At 33.5% G+C, this 24,551-nt stretch overlaps 1 protein-coding gene across 3 annotated transcripts in view; it reads right to left on the minus strand.

Moving 5' to 3' along the window:
• The window catches only part of LOC106074062 (uncharacterized), a 56,500-nt gene extending 36,910 nt beyond the window's left edge, over positions 1 to 19,590 (minus strand). The window contains exons 1-4 of one of the 3 annotated variants that reach the window (XM_056010154.1): positions 19,489 to 19,590; positions 18,731 to 18,787; positions 16,152 to 16,197; positions 14,020 to 15,100 (exon numbers count right to left, since the gene is read on the minus strand). In XM_056010154.1, the coding sequence (XP_055866129.1) occupies positions 14,154 to 15,100; positions 16,152 to 16,197; positions 18,731 to 18,775 (1,038 nt within the window). In that variant the 5' untranslated portion in view covers positions 18,776 to 18,787; positions 19,489 to 19,590 and the 3' untranslated portion in view covers positions 14,020 to 14,153. Of the gene's footprint in view, positions 1 to 14,019; positions 15,101 to 16,151; positions 16,198 to 18,730; positions 18,788 to 19,488 lie in introns of those variants that run through there. The other 2 variants (XM_056010151.1, XM_056010152.1) reach the window with 2 other exon arrangements.
• Between the last annotated feature and the right edge of the window lie 4,961 nt (positions 19,591 to 24,551).

Below are 24,551 nucleotides of genomic sequence, written 5' to 3' on the forward strand. Positions count from 1 at the left end.
CAGGTTGAGAAATTCTGCTCTATACTAAAGTAGCTCAAAACGTTAGTACATTATAATTTTCTACTTGTAGGCTTCTTTTAATCTAAAAACTTGTGTTTTTTTAAAGTAAAACAAAACAAAAAACTAAAGTTCCCCTGTCAGACTTTGTAATCTATGAGGCAGATGATGTAGAGGTCATCTGTTTCTGTGGCCCGTTGTTAACGAGGGTGTCATGTGTCCAGCACAACGACCAACCGACTTTATTTTCACTAACTAATGTCAGGTACCCATTTGAGCTGAGAGGATTCAGACCTAAAGATTCAGAAAGTAAAAATCCCCAGTCTTCGAACCCTAGACCCCCGGTTCCGATGCCAAGCTTTTTACCACTCAACCACCGCGCCTCCTGTTTTTAAAGTAAATATGCAAAATTTTGCTCTTACACCGTTTGTAAAGCCATAATTTAACTTTGTTTTGAGTTATACTACACTGAAACCTAATCCGCTCTCTTGATTCTAAACCCAGACACTGACAAACTTCGTGAGTCGATGCTGAGACTGACTAAAAGAACTAACCTTATTATAGTGTTTTAAAACATTTCAGAATCCACACCAGTGATTCCCAAACAATTTCCTTAACATTTTGAGTATTTAGCGGAAAACTTTAATTAGTTTTTTTTTAGTGGGGGATTAATTGGTGGCCAGCATTTTGTGGAACACCTTTCCGGGCCTCGCGGAAGAGTAGTGTTCAACGGAAGACAGTTTGGGAATCACTGATGTACAATAGCACTTGACATTTCTTTTCAAATAGTTTCAAATATTGTTTCAGGACAATCTGTAACACTTACTCAAAAGTGTACACATTTCTTTAAAAAGTCTAGAATGTAAACCCTTAAATAAGGGGTAATTATTTTTTTCTTAAGTTAAAAATAATTTTCATGGAATAACATAAGAGTTCGCATGTATTATGTCCTCACATGTCCTCATGTGTCTTTTATTCTTTGTGTGCTCTTTGGATTATATCCTGAATTTTTTTAAAAAAGTATTTGTTTAGGGTATAACAATAATAAAACTATAACTGGTAATTTAAATTTGAATAACATTGTCATATCAAAGTCTCAGCTCCGATAGTTGCATCATATGTATTTATCATAAATATTCAGGATAGCAAAAAAAGTGTGCATACATATAAATTCACTTGAAATATGTTAAGTTTACATAAGAATATTGCTTCTCATTAGATAATTAACTCTTTATCTCCGTAATTATTTTCCATGTTCTGACCGAAAAAGTTATCAGAATATAAGATAGACTGCCACATGTTGGAGTCCGATGTCACTGCTGGATGTTGATGTAGATTGTTGAGTTGTTGAGTTTGTAAGTGATGCTGAACCCAATCCCCCCACTGTTGAAGTTCCTGGGGATGTAGGTCGTAGTTCTGTTGGTGTTGATAATGTCTGAGGACAGTTTCCCTCTGAATGCATTCATTTTACATTTCACTGTTAGATACGGAGTACAAGAGATGGTTTTCTATTATTTAAATTTGTAATGTGAGACAAGTTTTATGTCCTAAGATTTCAATATCGAGTCTCTGTCCGTAATGTAATGTAGTCACCTTGAAATCCTAACACCAACTGATAAATAATAACATAAATAAAGTAAACCCATTGTCCTTGACGTCTCTCAATGTCGCGTTCAAGTCCGTCAAGGTGCGTCTATATTATAGCTTAGTGTCTAACAATTTATACCAGGACTTATAACTAGTATGAAAATAAATTTTTTCTTTAAAAAAACTACATTGAACGGCCTAAGGTTGTCGGGACCTTGCCTTTTGGAAAGACGTCTCAATATATTTAGGAGGAAGTAGGAGACAATACCCTCCCTCCCAATTTTGTGAAAAAGCTTCATCAAAAATAAATAACGCCTGTAGGACAAAAATCTTTTTTAAACTGAATTAATAGACAATTTTTTTGTCTTTAAAATTTAAACTTCTGTAATTTATGGGGGGAGGGAGATAATGTAAAGCTCATATGTTTCGATGCATGACTGTTCACAAGAGGATCCTATTGTCAACACAACGACCTAACGTAATCAAGAACCTTTTAGATTTGGGTGCACTCAAAGTTCCCATTTCAGAACTTGTGATCTATAGGGCAGATGATGTAAAGGCCATCTTTTTCTGTGGCCACGGTTAACAAGGATGTCATGTGACCAGTACAACGACAAACCGTCTTTACTTTTCCCAAACTAATGTCAGGAGTCCTAAGCGTCCTAAAATGTCCAAAGTTAAAAATCGCAGATGAAAGACCATTGCTTTAGAAGCCAAGCGCTTCATTACTTAGTCACCACCCCACAAATCAACTTCTATCAATATTATAACAAGAGTTCGGTGCTTTTTAAATAAAGGTTTAGTAAAATACAGTTACAATTATAATTAAGAGTATAACATTTTAAGATGTATATATTATTCTTACCAAGAAAATAAAAAGTAACAGCTGTCAACATGTTCTTGTCTATTGTCTTGATGATTTCTGAGACGAACAGGACGAAGGGAAGTAATCTAGTGCAGATGTTACCATTCTACTTCAACTTGATAGTGTGATTGTCTTCTCTTGTATTACCTTTTTTTGTTCCAATATTTACTTGTCAACTTAAGAGAGAGCTAGCAAACTCAACACTTCCCAGTACTCCAGTGTAATGTTTTTTAAATTTTAATAATAGTTTATAGTTTATAGTTATATAGTAATATGGTTTCTTGAATGAGTTCAAGTCTAAAAATAAGAATATATATTGATGTAGAGAACAATGTAAAACTAGTATATCAACTTGTTACGCAGAATAAGATAATGAATGTTTTGATACTCTACGTATATGTCTATAAATATTTTATAGTGAGTCAGACATGAATTGGTTAAATCATTCTAAAGATAAGAACCTAATAGATAGACTATTGTTAGATAGCTAGTTTAGTTAGTTGAGTTGCACACTTTATTAGACTGATGGTGAAAGTACATTCTATAGTGACGACATAGACTTTGGGTTAGAGATTAGAATAGACTTTTAATTAATCAGTTACTGCTAGACTCTTTACTAGTGACAGACTAGACTGTGGCCCATTCTGTATTAAACGTTTGTTTGAAGTTCACCTTGAGTCAACTTGGTCATCGAGTCTGTGTTCCTGTTTAGTACCTTATCTATATTTGTAAAGGTGTGCATGACTTCAAGAACTCGCTATAAAAATACATCAAACAAGGTACTCACGCACTTAGTCTAATTAAGCATCTTCTAGAAATACTTCAGCTACATTTGATATACACATGCATCCGTTACACTATGAAGTCCCACTATTCAGACCAAAGGTGCTCGGCCAAAAGTGTCCCATGAGACTAGAAAATGAAATTTCCTATTCCCATAAAAAATAGTATTCTTTTGATTGATTCTATCGATTTTTTTTTTTTTTTTTGGGGGGGGGGGTTAATTATGTACTGTTATTGGTACTTGCAAAAAGAAATAATTCATCAATACAGTGAAGAGAGAGGAAAGCTGACTTGACCTGATCAAAGTGTAAGACACGACTCACTGTCAAAAGTCATTCATCAAGGTCCAGGGGAGGGAGCACGAAAGTCGTCCAAAGGAAAGCTGGCTGGACAACGTACAAGAATGGACAGGCCTCTCTTAAGAACTATGGCTGACCGGGAAAAGTGGATGGGCGGCAAGAAAGTCAAGGGGCAGAGGCATTTAGTCAGTTTAGCCATTTCTTTCCATTTCTTTCCATTTCTTTCCATTTCTTTCCATTTCTTTCCATTTCTTTCCATTTCTTTCCATGTCTTTCCATTTCTTTCCATTTCTTTCCATTTCTTTCCATTTATTTCCATTTCTTTCCATTTCTTTCCATTTCTTTCCATTTCTTTCCATGTCTTTCCATTTCTTTCCATTTCTTTCCATTTCTTTCCATGTCTTTCCATTTCTTCCGATTTCTTTCCATTTCTTTCCATTTCTTTCCATTTCTTTCCATTTCTTTCTATTTCTTTCCATGTCTTTCCATTTCTTTCCATTTCTTTCCATTTCTTTCCATTTCTTTCCATTTCTTTCCATGTCTTTCCATTTCTTTCCATTTCTTTCCATTTCTTTCCATTTCTTTCCATGTCTTTCCATTTCTTTCCATTTCTTTCCATTTCTTTCCATGTCTTTCCATTTCTTCCGATTTCTTTCCATTTCTTTCCATTTCTTTCCATTTCTTTCCATTTCTTTCCATTTCTTTCTATTTCTTTCCATGTCTTTCCATTTCTTTCCATTTCTTTCCATTTCTTTCCATGTCTTTCCATTTCTTTCTATTTCTTTCCATGTCTTTCCATTTCTTTCCATTTCTTTCCATTTCTTTCCATTTCTTTCCATTTCTTTCCATGTCTTTCCATGTCTTTCCATTTCTTTCCATTTCTTTCCATGTCTTTCCATTTCTTTCTATTTCTTTCCATTTCTTTCCATTTCTTTCCATTTCTTTCCATTTCTTTCCATTTCTTTCCATTTCTTTCCATGTCTTTCCATGTCTTTCCATTTCTTTCCATTTCTTTCCATTTCTTTCCATTTCTTTCCATTTCTTTCTATTTCTTTCCATGTCTTTCCATTTCTTTCCATTTCTTTCCATTTCTTTCCATGTCTTTCCATTTCTTTCTATTTCTTTCCATGTCTTTCCATTTCTTTCCATTTCTTTCCATTTCTTTCCATGTCTTTCCATTTCTTTCCATTTCTTTCCATGTCTTTCCATTTCTTTCCATTTCTTTCCATGTCTTTCCATTTCTTTCTATTTCTTTCCATTTCTTTCCATTTCTTTCCATTTCTTTCCATGTCTTTCCATTTCTTTCTATTTCTTTCCATTTCTTTCCATTTCTTTCCATTTCTTTCCATTTCTTTCCATTTCTTTCCATTTCTTTCCATGTCTTTCCATGTCTTTCCATTTCTTTCCATTTCTTTCCATTTCTTTCCATTTCTTTCCATCTTCTTATCGTATCTTAGTATCTTATATATATTTCAGACGCTACTTTACAGTATTGGTTTACTACACTGTAAGCCTAATCATACGTCACTTTTTGACGTTTCCGCGATCACATGACTGCTCTCTTAGAACAAAGTTGTTATAACGTTCTTGACGTTGGTCTGTGTCTCTTATACAGAGGAATATTTTAGCCGCCATGTACCACCGCTGTTGTCTTATTTCTCTATAAGATTACAGACTTTTGTTTTGAAGAGAAGATACAATCCATCCCTGTGTAAACCTAAACACGCATGCTAATTAGACGTACTCTCTGGTAAGTCTTTGGTTTTCCTGTCTGGATTTGATTCCTCCCTGCCTTTTATCAGTAACGCTGTTGTAATAGTTTCATCATTGCTGACTTTATTACCTAGACTTTGGGAGTTGGCAACTAAAGTCTAGTAATATGTGAATGTTAGATGTTTTGAGGGTAGAAGCTTCGGTTATGTTAGTTTCTCCAATCAGGGCAGGCTTTATGAATAAGCAAACTAGGCAGCCACCTGAGACCTCCGATTAGTTGTGGCCTCGAGAAAAAATTGCAAAATATAAATCCAATTTGAAGTAAATCAGAACTCTATGGCTCTATGCATATTCGCCTAGCCCTAATAAGTCGCTACAATGAATCTGAAATAATTCACGAATATTTAGATCTACTTGTTTAGACTAAATATGTTAGAAGGCCATTGTTTGTTCCTTTAGGTGAAATGTCAAACCCGCATGCTAATTAGACGTATTTCTAGTCTGGTGATGATTAAACATATTTGTGCTATCGACGCTTGCCCTATAGGCCAATGGATTTAACGTATTTTGTTGATTTAGATATAAGCCTATATACAGGACTGTTTAGAATTGCGTATTCTTTGGTCTCAATTTTGATTGAACTAAAAGCACGAAATTGAGCTAAACGAAAACAAATGTAATGGACCTCATTCACCAATCGTAAACAAACAACATTTAGTTCTATTACATGACTGAATTTAAACTTATTGATACAATGACACTTCGTATAAGCTTGGTGATTTTGAAAAAAAGAATTGGGTGGGGGGGGGGTCTTGTCTTTTTTTTTTACTTGTTTCACTTCAGCCAAGCATTAACATGTTTTTATTTACATATATGTCAAAGGTTTTATCTTTTTCTTGAAAGTTCTACTAAATAAGACTATTGGTAAAGAATGTGTTATATATTGCACGAGCAGAGAGGTTGTAGTATATAGACTGATAGAAGGAAATAGAATTCCTTGCGAGAGACCTCGGTATATCTGGTTCCAACATTTTGTCATGGGCGCTATACATTTTGGAAAGTTGCCTTTCAGCCCGTATAAAACCATGGTCTTCAGTTTAAACAAGAAATCAGAAGACGACTTCCAGAGAACTGATTCAAACTTCTCTTTACCACTTATTGATACAATTACACTTTGTATAAGATTTGTATAATTATAAACAGTTTTATGTATATTGTAAAATAAGCATTTGCAATACATTTGTGATATATTTGTAATACATTGTAATACATTTGTAATACAAGTTTAATGTATTCATAATTAACTTACACGTTTTTATTCATAATTTCGGTCGCGTAGTGGATGAGTGGTAAAGCGCTTGGCTTCCGATCTGGAAATCCCAGGTTTGAATCCTGGGATTTTTATTTTCTGGATCTTTAGGGCGCCTCTGGGTCTACTGAGCTCTAATGCGTACCTAACATTAGTTGGGGAAAAGTAAAGGCGATTGGTCGTTGTGCTGGCCAAATGACATCCTTGTTAACCGTGGGCCACATATGACCTTTACATTGTCTGCCCCGTAGTTCACAAGGTTTAAACATTACTTATATTCATATTTTCAAGTATTGTAGGCTTCCTGGTCGTGTGGTATGCGCTCTGGACTGGCCTTGGATGGTCGAATGGTCTCGGGTTTAAGAATGTCAGTGGCGTAGCTAGGGTGGGTGTAGGAGGATCAAATTTGAAAATCCACCAAGGTCCCCACCTGAGTTGGGTCCCAAATGAGTGTCCTAAATTTTTTTTACATTAACTATTAAGCCATTATCTTATTTTATGATGTTGAATTTCAAAATGCAGGGGTCTCTAAAGAGGTCAATCACACAGCCCCCAAATTTCTAACTACTCCAATGAAGGATGTAATTATTTACAAATATGGAGTAACAGCTGAAACATGCTAAACATTTTAAAGTCTCCACTGAAGTAAAAGTTAGCATTGGAAGACAAATAAAAAGTACGGTAGTTCAGCTGGTCTGATTGATCAATAAAAATACAATGTCATCATTTCCGTGAAGTAGATCCTTATATAAACATTACCATATATATTTTTATTTTGATTAAATAACCGACTTGCTACTGTCTACTATCATAAAAGGGAATATACTGTCCGTTTTGAAAATTTGTAATCAAACTACAGTTTCATCCGGTTAGTCATCTCTGGTCTTCAGGATTGAGATGATTGTGCAATGTATTTAGTTAGAAAACGTTTGTCTGTTGATCTTATGGTGTATGGAGGGGCGGTGGTTAAGTGATACATTTCTTTTCTTTTTTCTAATTTTCAATTCATTTTTTGTTTGTTTTTATTGAAAATGTTTGCTAAATTTTAAATTATATTTAAATTGAAAAAATACAATCTACATCTATTAGGTTGTTTACTGTAAATCTATCGACAAATTTATTATACAAATTAAATTTTTGAGGTAAATGAAAAGACAACTGTGTTTTTATTTTTACACGTTAGTATTTATCAGTTATTTCCCTTGAAAAAAAAAAGTGTTTGATAATAATTACTTTAAAAAATAAAATCAAACAACACGCTAGAATTTTTTTTTCTATTCATTTTTTTTTATAACTAACACCTTTTTGTATTTGAAATGTTTGCAAACTTTTAAATTACATTTTAAATGAAAAAAAACAACAACATACGAACTACATCTAATATAATTTTCTAGAAACCTGATCGTCGAATGAATTATTGGATGTGATGTTGACATCGGAAAGTTGGATTCGAGTTAACATCAGAAAAAGGATGTGAAGTTGACAACAGATTATTGGATGTGAAGTTGACATCAGAAAGTTGGATGTATAGTTAACACCGTGTTGTACGATGTGAAGTTGACATCAGAAAATTGGATGTATACAATTATTCGGTATTCGCGATAAGTTTACATTGTTTGAATAATTAGTTCCTCCTCCTCCTCCTCCTCTACTAGTAACGAAACTCCCTCCCTCCCCTCCATATTTCCTCTCTAGAAGTTTTTTTTTTTTTTGGTGGGTGAGATAGGGAAGTATTAGTGCCGGACTTTAATAAGTGGGGGCGATAGTCCTTTCCTGAACTACATAGTCCTTTCAACGCCGATGTTGGATCTAGGGCTAGATTTAGTTTTCTATCAATTTCAAATGTATTTAACTTTTTAATTGAAAAACGATTATGGTTAAACTAGAGTTTTTCCCCGGGTGGCCAACAAACTAGTTATTCTTTTTTCAGCGGTATACATCAACAGTTAAATTTCTAGAAAATTAGTTAGAGCCGTTTTTGAAATCAGTGTCCAGGTTACACCCTCCCTCCACGAATTTCTCACTTGAATAGAGGTATTGAAAGAAAATAATTGTAACTGTGCAGGCACTGGGCGGCTTCACAGTTATGAACTGTTGTTAATCTGGTCTTGGGTAGTATCTGGCACACTGTGATAGTTTATCTATGTCTAGAATACGATCTAGTTGAAATGTTGAGAGGAAGAGCGCTTAGCTGTCAACATCGAATCCTTGAGGATGAAATTTTCATTCTAGAACTACAGTCAGGGCCGGATTTAAGTATACTGAAACCCCTGGGCTGAAGCCCCACTTTCCCTGCCTTAATCTGAATTAAACGTTAGCAAAAAAAAAAACAAGCTTGGATTCTAAACTTTCTTATCAAACGCCCACAATATGTAAAAGTGAACGGGCATGTGTCAGGCACGAGAGAGCTTAGCACTGGAGCCTTACAGGAGTGTGTCCTATCACCAGTATAGTATACAATATACACACATGACATTCAGAGCTTATCAGCTAACACTCACATCATGAAATTTGCTGACGACACAGAAATCATTGGCCTTGTTGCAGGGGACGAAAATATGTACCATTAAATTTTTTTTACCAATAGTAAACTGTTTTATTAACTGTCCGAATAATATCACCTGCTGGTATGGTAATACTTTTCTGGCACAAAGACTTGGACTAAAAAGACTAATTTAAAAAAGCCTCGTATATCACTCGGACACAGCTACCATCTCTTAAAGAGCTTTTTCATGAAAGATGCCTTTCCAAAACACCCACGATTTTTAAAGACAACCTGCACCCATTAAACCACTGTTACATATGATCTTAACGAAGTGGTCGTCTCCTTTCCATTAGGACTAAAACAGAAAGATTTTATAAAAAACTTGTTTATCATACTTTTGGTCAGGATGTTACAAGATCATCTGTCGTCATCGAGAAGTACATAGAAGTCTAATTTATAAAGCTCTGGATTTATGAGTGTGTATGTGTTTTTGTGTGTTAATGTTGTTCATATGTGCATCTATATTGTTATTGTACAGTAGTACGCTGAGGATGTTCATTGTAGTCTAACTGAATTTCCATTTGATTGGATATTATTTGTTTACATCGACTTTAGAAAGATCATTTCAGAACGCGGATGTCACCTATTCATTTCTTGTTTTGCCATTGCGATTCTAGAGTCAACATTATCTTTCTTCAGAGGTCAAAGTTTGTCCGTTTGACATAGCGTGCTTATATTAACATCTTTTGCGTGAACAAAACAGGCCCATGACACCTTGCAATAGTTTGTTTTGTCATGTGTGTATATGTCTTTCACTACAGGCGATACAGACCCAAAGCCTTCTGCTTTCAATACCAGGAGTTACTTACAAAACAAGCAAAAATCAAACACATCTGCAGGAATCTACAACCAAACATTTATCGATGGAAATATAATATACACATTTTTTTAAACAAAGGCTTAAACACTAAACATTCATTATACATCTATTTTTTAGAGAATACTACACACTTTCATTTATAAAAGAATAACTATGAAAAACTTGCTTTTTAGAGTATACGGTGGTATAGGATATATATATATTGTTGAGAAGCTTTTTTTTTTTATTAAATAACTTTATTACACTTTTTAAAATTTTAAGAATGCAGAATCTAATATTATAAGATATTCCGATTTAAATTTTGTAAAATAAAATTTAGTTGGCATCAGTAAAACTCAATTTAGCGTCTTTAGTTTAGTTTAGCTCCCAAATATTATTCGAAAAAAAAAAGATATAATAGAATTAAAAAATTAGTGTTTAATTTCTCTTAATGTAAATGATAAGTGTTTAACCCGACTAGTGAAGGCCTAGTAAAAAATAAATAATTCAAAAAGTAAAGCACCGTTTTCAGACTTTGCGATCTATATAGCAGATGATGTAAAGGTCAATGGTTTCTGTGGCTCACGAGGGTGTCATGCAGCCAGCACAACAAACAACCGCCTTTACTTTTCCCAAACTAATGCCAAGTACATATTAGAGCTGGGTGGACTTACAAGCGCCCTGAAATCCTGACATTCAAAATCCAATGATTTGAACCCGGAACCCTCAGTTCCGAAGTCTAGCGCTGTACCACTCAGCCACTACACCTTCTTCAATCGCCTAGTCTTGTTGCTAACTTGTTCAAGCGTGCTTTCAGAAATGAAGTGATATGAGGGTATGCAGGTTTCAAACCAGTCACCATCGTGATGACACTTATCCAACACTGGGGACGACCACATGCCAAAGGCATTTTTTGTTTTTGCGAGCTTGAAGGAAAATGTCGTGACAGAGGTGCCTTTATTAAGCGCTACTAAGATCATGGGCATTGTTAATGTTAGTCTAGATCTATTACAAACGTAATTACATGACTGATGCAAACTAATTAATACATTACACTTCGTTTAAGTTTTGTGATTAAAAATAAAAAGATTTTTTTTTTAGTTTTTCTTGTTTTTGGTTCCTCTTTATCCAATCATGTACAAGTTTGTTTTGACTTTTGATGATACAGAAGACGAAGTCCAGAGAACTGGTTCAAACGTATCTCTACAACTAAGCTAAAACTCTTTGAGTCCTTTTGTAAACTAAGCATTTGTAATACATTTGTAATACTTGTTTAAAGTATTAAATTAATTTACTAGTTTTTATTCATAATTTTGAAATTGTGGTGGAGTGGTAAAGCGCTTGGCTTCCGAACAAGGGTCCCGGGTTCGAATCCTGGGGAAAAAGTGTGATTTTTACTTTCTGGATCTTAAGGCGCCTCTGAGTCTACCGAGCTCTAATGGGTTCCTAACATTAGTTGGTTAAAAGTAAAGGTGGTTGGTTGTTGTGCTGGCCACATGACACCATCTGCCCCGTAGATCACAAGGTCTGAACTTTTCTTTTATTAAAATTTTCAAGTATTGTAGGCTGTTTCGTCGTGTGGTATGCGCTCTGGACTGTCTTTCGATGGTCTTGATAGTCCTGGGCTCAAAAGATGTCAGTGGCGTAGCTAGGGTGAGTGGAGGAGGATCAAATTTAATAATCTCCTCAGGCCCTTACTGAGGGGGTCCCAAATGAGTGTCCGAAATGTGTTTTTACATTAACTATTACGCCATTTATCTCATTTCATGATGTTGAATGTCAAAATGCAGGGGCCTCTAAAGAGGTCAATCACCCGGGCCATAAAAATTCCTAAGTACGCCACTGAAAGATGTAATTATTTACAAATATGGAGTAACATCTGAAACATGCTAAAGATTTTAAAGTCTCCTCTGAAGTAAAAGTTAACACAACGCTGTTGGAAGGCAAATGAAAAGCACGGTAGTTAAGCTGGTCCGATTGTTCAACGACAATATAATCATTTCCGTGAAGTAGATTCTTATTACCATACATGTTTTATTTTTGAACAAATAACCGACTTGCTACTGACTATTATCATACAAGGGAAACTACAGTACACTTTGAATATTTGTAATCAAACTACAGTTTTATCCGGTAAGTTCTCTCTGTTAGTGGGATTGAGATGATTGTGCAATGTAATTAGTTATAACACATTTTTCTGTCAATCTTTTGGTGTTTAAAGGGGCGGTGGATAAGTGATAAATTTCTTTGCTTCCCAGTTTCGAATCCTGGAATTTTGAATCATAAATCTGGAATCTTAAATTAACCTCTAAGTCCACCTAACGTTAATGTATAGGCCTATATATTGTTTGTTGAGAAAAGTAAAGGCGGTTGGTCGTTGTGCTAGCCACTTGACACCCTTGTTAACCCTGACCGGAGAAACTGATGGCCTTTACCTGATCTGCCCTACAGAGATCATAAGGTCTGAATATTAACTTTACTTTAACATACTTATGATATATAGATTAAGTTCTTGCTGTACAGTCAAGCATCAAAGGTTCTTATCAAAAATCTTGTAGAAATAAGTGAGCTTCAATTAACCCATTCCTTATTACAGTAGTTACAAAATGACTCTTCTAGTTATGTAAATGTCATTTTAAATGTAGAAATACGTTCAAGTAATCAATGTAAGATTATAAGGATCAATACAACATTATGGTCTTGAGGATTTGGTTATTGAAATTTTGAATGTGTTTTGTTTTAATGGATTAATTAGTACCATTATCTAATTATCACACATATATTTGTTTTGTTACCAACATTGACTCCTCGTCGGCACATTTGTTTTATTAAACTGTTAAAATATTGTTACGTATCTCTCTATCCAGGCTCTCTGCAAACTGCACCTTACACCACCAACTTAAAGAACTTGACAACTCTGGGCTTCAAAATAACGTAATGGTTTAATGTCGATAAATAACAGCCAATACTGTACAATTGGCAGCACGTAACACAAGACTGTACAAATATCTATCCGCCGTATCAACTCTTGCACTGGTCTCTCTGTCTCGCCTCGGACTGGTACTAAGCCGTTGTAACGAACCGTAGATCGGGAAGTTGTGACTGACTGGTCTCTGATAGCTTCGCTCTTTATATAGGGTCCCTACTGGCCTTCTTGAACCGGACAGAACGCCGCTCGACGTTTCTAGGTGGTCAGATGACTACAACTCTCGTGACGCTCCTGAGCTCTGTTCACAACGACGATCCTTCCCGGACCGCCGTCGATCCTTCCCGAACCGCCGTGTTGACACTCGTCTCGGCTGACCATCGTAGCTCGTCACGGTTGACCGCTCGTCTAGCGCTGGCCTGGGGCGATTTGCGTCGGCTGACTACACACTCACCACTACCCCCATTTGTGCCACCACCAGGTTTATAACAATATGATGCATAAAACTAAATGTAACTTTTGAAGTTACAAGCAAAGACAACTATTTTTTTATTCTTAAAGTTAATATTTTATCATTTATCTTGCTTGAAAAGAAAAAATGCCGCGCGTTGTAAAACAAGTGAAAAGATGCATATCAAATACAACATTTGATATTTTTTTCTAATTTTCGATTAATTTTTTGTTTGTTTCTTTTAAATTGTTTGCTAAATTTTAAATTATACTTAAAATGAAAAAATACATTATACATTTAGTAGGTTGTTTACTGTAAATCTTTCGGCATATTTATTATACAAATTAAATGTAAGTTTTTGAGGTACATGGAAAGACAACTGAGTTTTTATTTTTAAAAATTAGTATTTTTTAGTTAACTCTCTTGAAAAACAAAACATGGCTGCTTGATAGAAAAGAACTTTAAAAAATAAAATCAAACAACACACTAAAATTTTAATTCGATTAATTATATTTTATTTTACCCGACAACTTTTTGTATTTGAAATATTTGCAAACTTTTAGATTGCATTTTAAATAATTAAAAACCACAATATAAGAACTACATCTAATACATTTTTTCCACAAACCTGATCGTCGATAGCAAGTTCTAGTAGATTTGGTTTGAAGTTGAACAGGTTTTCAATTATTGTAAATGTAAATTACAAACAACAACATGGATAACAAGGGAAACAAAACATTGTAAATTTAAAGATAACATACACAATTTATTTACATAACTCAAGACTAAAGAGACATTTAAGTTTGAGGTTCAGAATGTCAAGGGTTCTCAAAGACATCTTCATGGTGGAGCTGGACAACTCACAAGGGAAACAACTCACTAGACACGACCAGCTCCACTGTAATTTAATCCAGACTTGAAACTTCCACTGTGGACAAGTTCAGGCCAAGTCAAGTAGTCACTATACCCCAGACAGTGGACATATGCTCCACTACTTCCTGGACATGTACAAGTTGTATAAGTAAACTTAGATCTATATTCACCCACCTCTAGTCTGTCCTTCCATTGACCAACACTGACCTGTTTAGAACATCCATGAGGATGTGACACTATAAAGGTCAACTTGTGTTGAGATCTAGAGGCCAAGTATTTGTGCCAGACTTTCTCAGAGACATTTTCAAAATGTTTGTACATTTCCATCAGTTTATTTCCTAAAGTTTCATCACATGTCACACAGTTCAACTCACACAAGTCTTCCTCAATGTTTACATCTACAACACTGACCTTATCAACACTGACCACTTGGCTGTCCTGTCTATCATAAAACAATCTCAAGGTTGTGTGGTTGGCCTCAATGTCATCAAAAACCACATGTGTGGCTGTGGTCACATCAAACTCCCACCACACATTGCTGGGTGAGTTTGAACCTTCACATTTTCTACACCAACACTTTGTGTAGTCAGTATCTCCATAAACTCCATCTTGTGTGACTCCATCTTGAAACTTATTTACATCCCACACTCTTCCACTTCCTGTCCTCAAGTTTCTTCTCTCACTCATGTTATAAAATGGATATGGTCGAGTTGTCTCTGGATAAAACCTTGGTCTGTCTGGACTTGACATTTCCACACCAACTCTAACTGTGAGGTCAGCTGTAACTTTGATGTATTCATACAAATCATTGTGTTGAAGACCTTCAGGTAAATGTTTCAAGGTAAATGTATCAACAGGTATAAACTGTCTATGACCTGGATTCTTCTTACAGCCCACAAGATATTTGTGTAGATCAGCTTCTCCACCTTCTGACTCCTGAGTTTCATGATCACCTGGAGAACAAGGAAATAAACTTGTTCAAATGTTTACAACACAATGTACAGTATTGAGTCTATCAAGAGATATCTATAAATAGATTAAGTCTAATTCATGTGTTGATCTCTACAGTTTATACACTAAAAATGAAACTCAAAAGTTACCAATTAGTGGACCTTCAACATCATCTGACTGGACTTTGGACTGGTCACTGGTGAATTGATGAGGATCTGAAAGGATGAAAGTCAAATAACTATTTTATATTTTCTTTTTTTATTATTATTACAAAATAGACTTATACAAAAACCTTTCTCTATCTAAACATTAACAAATCAAAAGTTTACCTGTATCTTGATTTTCATCCCCAATACTGGAGAAGTCTGCTAGGTCAATCTGATCCTTTTGACAAACTGAAATAGTTTAAATACATGTGTCAGTCAGTTTATTTGTTTTTTTTTTAATTTTTTTTTTCTGAAGCAACAAAAAATATTTTTCAAAAACTGAATTTTTACATAGAGATAAAACTAAATATTTAAAATAAAGTTCTAGAAGCTGATCATAGACCTAACATTGCAACAACTTGAATTTGACATGCTACTTATTGTGCTAAATTCTATTGAAAAATTTGATAATAAAATAAAGCCATAGACTAATTTTAAAGTTAGGTATTGTTTTACTCTGATTTCATACCATTAAGTAGAAAACTACAAAATATGGGAGATGAGTGGACAAAAAAATTAAAGAGGTGAAGATCTTAGAGAGAAAGTGGAGATGGATTGGTCACCCCCTTTAGAAAAGATACCAGTAACAGAAATAGGCAGGCCTTAGAGTGGAACCCCCAGGAAACAAGACGCAGCGGAACACCAAAAAGAACAATGTGACACAGTGTACTTGAAGAAGCCGAGACGACCGGGAAGAGCTGGGACACCATTAAAAAGCTAGCAAGAGACCGTGGAGAGTGGCATGTTTTTGTTGAGGCCCTATGTTCCATAAGGAACTCAAAGGAGTGATGATGATGATAATAAGACTAGTTTTAAGGTTAGGTATTGTTTCACTCTGATTTCATACCATTAAGTCCACAGGTGTCTTGAGGAAAACAAAGGTCTGTACTTTTCTGGAAATTATAACAAAATATGAATATAAAGTTGATTTCTTTTTTTTTTTTTTTATATATAAAGAAATTTACATCAATGAAATATTTTCAGAAAAATCTAATTTCTATATCTTTTTGCTTGTACAGTAAAATTAAAGAAATATTTGTTGTTTTATAAATTGTTTCAACTAAGATTAACTAAGATTAATTGCATTTTTTTTTGCACTTAGACATAATGTAGTACATGTGAAATGATTAATAATAAAATGTAAAAATTAATAATTCATCAGGCTTTGGTAGTCTAGATTTCAATTTAGAGCTCCAATTAACTTTAAAACTACTTTTGGAGTACTAGATCTAGATTCTAAATGTAAATGGAAAATTCCTAAAATAGAGAACAAAAGAAATAAAAATGAAAAGTAGCAATAAAAGAAAAAAAAACATTCAAATAACAAAAATGTAAAGAAACCACAAATTAAAAAACAATTCATTAGTCTAGGATTTCTTATGTTTATTAATTTGAATAAGGATAATAGTATTCTTATTACAAAAATGGGGTATTTTTTATCTAGATAAGACAGCCTGGTAGTGTGATATGCAATAATAGTTGTCTCTCCATAGTCTTGGGTTTGAATCCTGCCCGCTCCGTCCCTAGTAATCCTGTCTGAATTTTTGCAATTAGAAAAAAAGTATATAACTATATCTTTATTTTAAAGTGTACATTTTAGATCCTATCTAGTTAATTTTAATTATTTTTTTAAACAATGATATTTACAATTTTAGAATTAGTCTATAGATCTTGTAGGACTACTTTTTGTTTATCTTTTAGATTTTATATAGATGCATTAACTTTATTTAAATCTAAATAGGCCTATATCTAAACTCCATAGATAGATATGTCAATAGACAAGATCTAGTATAAATTAAATTGTCTATAAATCTAGACTAGAAGCTAATGTGAATTTAGATGTAGATATATATTTTCTAAATTACCTAAGATCTAATAAGTTATGGTAGTTTATATAGAACTACACAAGAGTCTAACTTTTAGATTTAAATTTACCTTTGTAGCTTAAGTTATTTAAATAGTACAGATGTTAATTTAAAGAAGATAATTATGTTCTATGCATATCAAGTGTCAATCTCGACATAGATGTTAATCATTGAACTAAACAAGCTAATTCGGGCAATCCATTCCATTCTTTACTGGCACTAGGGAAGGAGCACTTGTAGTTGGTCGTTGTGCTAGTCACAAGACACCCTCGTTAACTAGGCCACAGAAAAAGATGACCTTAATAACATCGTCTGCTCTACATATCTTAAATGCAGGGTCTGAAAGGAAAACTTTTTACAAGATATACAAGTCTCTTAACACTAGATAGATCTATTGATAGGCCTATACTCATTATGGATCTAGTAGAATATTATCTGAAACTATATCTATCATAGGATCATCTATAAATTGATTAGATAGGAGACATCTAGATCTGGTCTAGATCTATTATAGCATATTTGATCTATTACTTAATATATTTTAAATCGAAGTCTAATTTAATTTAGATATAAATCTAAATTTATATGTTTACAATATTTACAACTAAATCTAGACATTTAGAGATCTATAAACGTAAAGGTTAATTAAGTATCTAATTCTAGATCTAGACTCTACACAAGCTAATCTAGAAAAGAAAGAAGAATGGATTTATCGGCTGCAGTATTCGTTACTCGTAATCGAAACATTTATTTACGCTTACAATTAAAATCTCTACAAACAATACGGGCGAATACAATAGTCATTTGACAAAGGGTATAAATCTAGGTTTTGTAAAGATTTTAAAATATATAAATATATGATCATATATTACTGATAGACTATATTTTACAAACACCGTTTAAATTGTATAGACATAATAGATCTATTAAGACTGCTAGTTTTAGATTCTAATAATTGAATTAATTTTCAATTCTAAAGTAATCGCATTCATTTAAAACCAGATTTTTCTGCACTTTAAAATTGCAATTTTAATTCTACATTGTTATTGTCTTTATTAGTATCATTATTGTTATTATATTAGAAACGGAGGAATTATTATACTCAGGCACTTCCATGGACGGTCTAGCTTCGTTAAGGAGAAACATAATTCATTGCAGTTACATTGATGATTGTATAAAGGACAATTAATATTCAATTTTTCAATAATACCCTACCTGGCATGTCAAGGTTAAGCGTGAAGTGAAGAAAAATGTATAAGATGAAAAAAAAGTTGTTTGTACATGTTTGATATTCTACTTCCTAGTTAAAACCTCACGCTGGACGACGGAAGAGGGTAGCGGGTGTCATGCACTTTGGATTGCTTCTTCGCTAGGTGTATGTGTGTGTGTGTTTTGATTTTTTTAAAACAATAATGGTGCCTTGTTTCTAAGGACCCGCTATGTTGGCGTCATTGCTTCTTTTTGTTTTGCTTGGGTATCAGATTTTTGCTTAAATTTATAAAAAGAGAAGCCTAAATAAAATAAAACATTTTGTAGTTAATTTAAACAAATACAGACTTACTTTTTCAGTTTTAGTTTTTTTCTTGCGGAACTTCTTGCAGAACATCTTTGACGAGTTCTAAAAATAAATAAGAATCGGTTGAAAAAATATGTTTTTACCAAACATACAAAGGCAGATAACTGAAACTTTTTTTTTATCTTTGTTACCCAATAGGCTTTTTTATCTTCCAGTTCAAGAAATGACGTACAAAAATCTGAGAACTTTGTAGACCTTGTTGTAACTCATGTTTCACTTTTTTTTTCTCGTCCATTTCCAAACATTACCTGTGAACGTTTGTTGTTACAGTTTTGATCTGACCTTTGCCCAGCCCATTCCTTTTTACATATTTTGACAAGCCTTGATATGTCCTAAAGAGTTGTCCGCTCTTGCTGTCGAGGTTTGAGATCTAGTTGTCTCTCACACGAGAGTATTTTTATTTGTTCATTTCTGGACATGTGTCGGCGGAATTTGACTAACATTACGTTAAAGAAGTAGAATTAAGTACATTTGCAAACGACGAAAGAATCTATCAAACTTTGGTGTCTATTTATAATTTAGAAGTAATGTTTAGAATTTCCGATTTCTTATTAAATCTATATTTAGCAAGAAAATCCATTAGTCATAGAGTCACTAAAATATGAGTACACACTATATTAAATATCAGTATTTGATAAGTTTAGTTTTCCATATACCACATGATTGGCGCTATACATTGAATAATAAACTCACACATGCAGATACAAACATATACGTGCAATTATAACCACACACATGCTCACCTTGTAAATCAAAAGCGGTTAAGTGCTTGACTTTCGAACCTGGGTCCTGGGTTCGAATCTCAATAAAGACTTGTATTTTCAATTTGAAAACTATAAAGGGTACGGGTCTTTATGCTGGCCACAAGACTCCCAGCTCGTTAACTGTTGGCCAAAAAAAAAACAAAAAAAAAACAGATGGCCTTTTTAACATCTGCACTTTCGATTTGCCCGGTTTTAGATATCAATCTATACAACATCCATTGAAACTTCAATTCGTCCTACGGTTCACTATTCTACTATTCTATATTGAGAGAAATGTTATATAAATAAAATAATACAATGAAGAAATGACTTTGAAATAGAATGACTTACTTCATAAAATCTCTTTGTTTGTAATGACAACTTTGTGAATTCTATTTATAGAAACACGGTTATACAATAAAAAGCCATTCAAGGAATTTCCGAATTTTTCTTTTCATCAAAGAAAATTTCCCTAGCGGTAAAGCGCCACCTTGTGTTTAAATTGATATCTACTTTGTCTTATAAGTTATAAGCATAGACTAGTCTATATTTATATAGTCTACGGTTATAAGTAACAAATATTACAAGGAATTCACTGGGGGTGTGGCCGCACCGGGTAACTTTAAAACGGGTCTGACGTACTGGGTCTAGTCCAAATCTTTGTTCGCTGAGCTACAAAGCACTGCGGCAATGTTGGCCATGAAATAAATAAGTGCTCATTTATTTAAAGCTTTCATTCTAATAAGACATTAGAGATTAACTCATTGGCCACATCGTGAGAACTCAACTGTCGACTGTTCTATGGGTTTAAATATGTTTCGTTACGTAAATTTATTTTGGCTTAATTTTCTAAAAAGGGAATTTCTGATCCCGTTACTATAAATAGACAAACATGATTATAATATGTGGAGCGCCCTCTAGGAAATCGCGTCATGTAGCAACGTAGAGCTGTATTAGTAGTGAAGTTATACATTCATATTTAATTGTCAATGTACACTATACAATTCTTGGCCCTGTGGACTGATTCTCAATAAGTCTCCCAATTCTCTTTGACAGCAAAAAGCTGAAAAAGACTTAGTCATTTTCAGGATAGAAACTTAGCGATTTTTATTCCAATTTTAACCCAAAAGTTTTCTTTTTTGAGCCAACATTTAAATGTCTATAGGTTTAAACTATATTTCATTGCCAAGCAGATTTTAATTACTTTTTTTTGTGTGTGTGAAACTTTTATTTCATTTTTTTTCCTAAATCTAGTTCTTAAATGTAAAGCACCTCAGATTTAGCGAGATTATAAAAATAAAAAGTCAAATATAGACAAAATCAATAACAATGTCAAGCATACAATATTGAGATATCGCTAAACAATTCAATACCATTTAAAAAATTTAATTCATGTTACAAGATTAAGAGAAGTATAAATGTGTTTCTGTAGTGCTGAAAAGTGCGCAATAAGTATGATTCTAACAGAGCTTATATCAACTCTGTCTGTCTGTCTGTCCGGCGAAAAATGTTTACAGGTTAATTCTCTCACACCCAATTTGAGAACAAGCTGAAATTTTGCGCAATTATTTTTATTACCTTACAAACATGGGCGCCCGCAGGGGGTGCAAGGGGATGCACTTTCAACTCCCTGGATTCTGGGCAGCCAAGGTCTAGCCATTTTTCCACCTTCAGAACAATCAAAATCTTATTAAGAACTGAACACGAAGTGCTTCTGCTTGTGTCTGAAGTACAGTTGTAGTAGACTAGCCAAAGCTTATCAGAAATAGATTTTTTTATGTTATGGTAGTACATATTTAAAAAAATAATTTAAAAAAATGCCTCCCTGCGAATTGAGCCATGAACCTTAGGCGCTATCAGCCAACATTCAAAATAGATGGAATCGATGTAATTATTACCAATAGAGGCTGTAAAAATTATATTATGAATTACATTTTCTCTTTAAAATATAAATTTACATATTTTTTTCTAGACTATTTTACAAACTATTACTTAAATATTTCTTCACAATTTGACTTGAAACAGTTTAGTGAAACAAAAGTTAATGTTTTATGTATTTGACATTTCAAATTGAAAAAGTCTTAATTTTTATGTACATTATTAATAGATGGCAGTTTTTTGCAAGAGTTATCTGCTTTAGATGACAACCTTTTGGTAGATTATTTTAGTAGCACAATAATATAGATGTCTCTATAAACATTAAAATAGCAGCATTTTGCATTTTTCGTTTTAAAAAAAATATTTCAAGTAATTAGAATAGTTATCATAACATATATAAATTATATTTTAACATAACATATTTTAAAAGTTTAACAAATAAATAATATATTATTAGTCTATTTAAAACGCAAAAATAAAATATTTTAACTTGTACTTTTCGAAACAAAAATTACGTTGTATATCTTATTTATAAATCATTGAAGAAATGAAACACATTACTTTCACAATACAAAGAAATAAGATATGAACTACTATTTCTAATCATTTAGTTCAAATGGACATGGGAAACAAACACTTATAAAATTCATGCAACCCTATGCATCATTTGGACTCTCAATAACTAAATCAAGTGAATGCATGAATTTAAAAAAAAAACCTACGGCACATTAAGTCATACTTTAGATTGCAATTCGTTTGTACACAAACTGTCAGTTTAGATTTTATTACATCAATGGTATGTTTGTTTGTTTGTAAAATGTTTTACATGTCTCGGATGCTCCTTCAGAGCTGAAGATAATTACTTCCTAGTCCAAACCTCCCGCAGGAGGACAAGGGATTGGGAGCGGGCAGGGTTTGAACCCGGGACCATCGATAAATCTGAACGACAGTCCAGCGCGCAAACCGCACGACCAGGCAGCCATCCTGTGATGTCATCGCATTTCAAAACGTGCCTTTCTGTACAAGTCCATTGAAGTCAATGTTCTTCTATAGTGATACCCGACATTATTCAACCTGCAGGCAATTTTAATTTCCGACTATTGTGTCCCGGGCTATAAGGACAAATATTTACAGAAACGAAATGAAAATGAGCTGAAACTATTTGATAAGAAGCCCGTGGATCTAGTACTTACATGAATAAAAAGAATATTTCACCTTCTTCTTTTTTTATACCTGCCCGAAAATGGCTTCATTTCTTTACTTACAAAATGAACAACATTGTAGCTAGCTACACCGCCATGTTATACACAATGGTAAGCTGACCAAGCCTTTTCAAGTAAAAACAGGAGTAAAAGAGTGATGTATGCTTAATATTTTTGTTGGTGATTGATTGGGTCATGAGACAGTCTTAAATAATAATAGCGGCAAACAATGAACACTAACACAACATTTAGAGGACCTGGATTTCGCCGATGACATATGCCTTCTCTCCCATACACAACAAAATGCTCATCCTTGATACGGACCACTTCACTTATCTGGGAAGTAGAGTTGGTAAAGACGGCGGAGCTGATGATGATATACTAATTCGGATCAATAAAGCTAGGTCTGCCTTTTTAACTCTTTAAACTATCTGGTGCTCTAAGGCACTATCTCTACATAACAAGATAAGAATCTATAATACAAAAGTTAAGTCAGTCTATTTATACGGTTCAGAAACTTGGAGAGTCACAAGAACAAATATGGAAAAGCTCCAGACTTTTGTTAACAGATGCCTACGCCGGATATTAGGAATTAGGTGGCCAGAAAAGATAACCACTATCGATTTGTGTGAGAGAACTAGACAAAGAGGAGAGGTGTGGTTGCGGCGCTATGCTCCCCTGGGAGTACACAGGATTAAGTAAGTAAGTATTTGACTACTTACATATTTCATCACAATTTTTCAAAGTATAAAACTTAAAACTTAAAATTTGCCTTACAACAGTTTAGTAAAATAAAAGATAATCTTTTATGTAGTTGAAATTTGTAATTGAAAAACTAGTAATTTTTATGGAAATTAAAAATAGATGACAGCATTTTGCAACAGTAATCAGCTGGACTGTGGCGATTTGGGTAGGCTAAAACACACAGCACTACCCTCATCTGTGTCACCACCAGGTTTACAACACTATATTATTTACTTATATAAAACATATTCAAATTTTTAAACTTTTACTTTTTTGAGAAAAAAACAATTTTACATTGTTTATCTTCTTTATAAAAATTTGAAGAAATTGATAACTTAAGAAGGACAGAAGAACAAATTCTCGTATTTACTACTATTCCTCACTGGACAGGGAATAAAATATTGGATTATAAAAAAAATCATTAAGATCTATATAAATATACGTTAACAAAAAAACAACAACAGTTAAATGACAAATCGTAGTTAAAATTGACCTCTTCATATGTATTGTTACATTTTTGTTGAATGAGATGAATTTGATTTTGGCAGAGTTTTTCAGCTTGTGAATTTCGTGTCGACGTGCCTTAAGTTCTAATCCTGATTATCATTTGTACAATTCCATTCTACACAATAGTTAAGCATAAACTGATATTCTAATGTTTCTACATTATTGGAAAAAAAAAATTAGTTATTACATTTTTAAAATAGCTTATCTTTCCGGCCCTATTTGGACCGGCAGTTTGTGTTCGGTTCAATGTTATGAAATTAGGTAATAGCAAAAAAATATGTGCATGTAATAATGTTCAGTTCAATTTATTACATTTATTAAATAAAACAGTGGTGCTGAACCATTCAATACATTTAGGCTATTTTTATTTCCGACACTCATGTCGCGGGCCACATTAAAGAAAAGATACAAACAACATTTTGAAACAATAATGCACTACTATTAGAAAGCCGTGGATATAGTACTTACACTATTTCTTGGGATAAAGGAAGTTTTTTCAAAACAAAACTTTATAGAAATCTCGCTGCACTACAACAGTTTCATACGAAATAAATGTGTTTTGGTTTGGTGTTGAGTTCATTGAGATATAATGTAATGTCACTTTAAAAAGCCGAATCCTAATTCGTGAGAGGTCATTGAATTGAGACACTTGCTTTCATCTAAGCTTCATGTCTCATATAAACATTTTGTTTTAGAACCTTTCCTCTCTCCTCAACTAGCGCAATTCACTGT

The sequence above is a fragment of the Biomphalaria glabrata genome, chromosome 14 (genome assembly GCF_947242115.1).
Source record: "Biomphalaria glabrata chromosome 14, xgBioGlab47.1, whole genome shotgun sequence".
NCBI lineage: Eukaryota > Metazoa > Mollusca > Gastropoda > Planorbidae > Biomphalaria > Biomphalaria glabrata.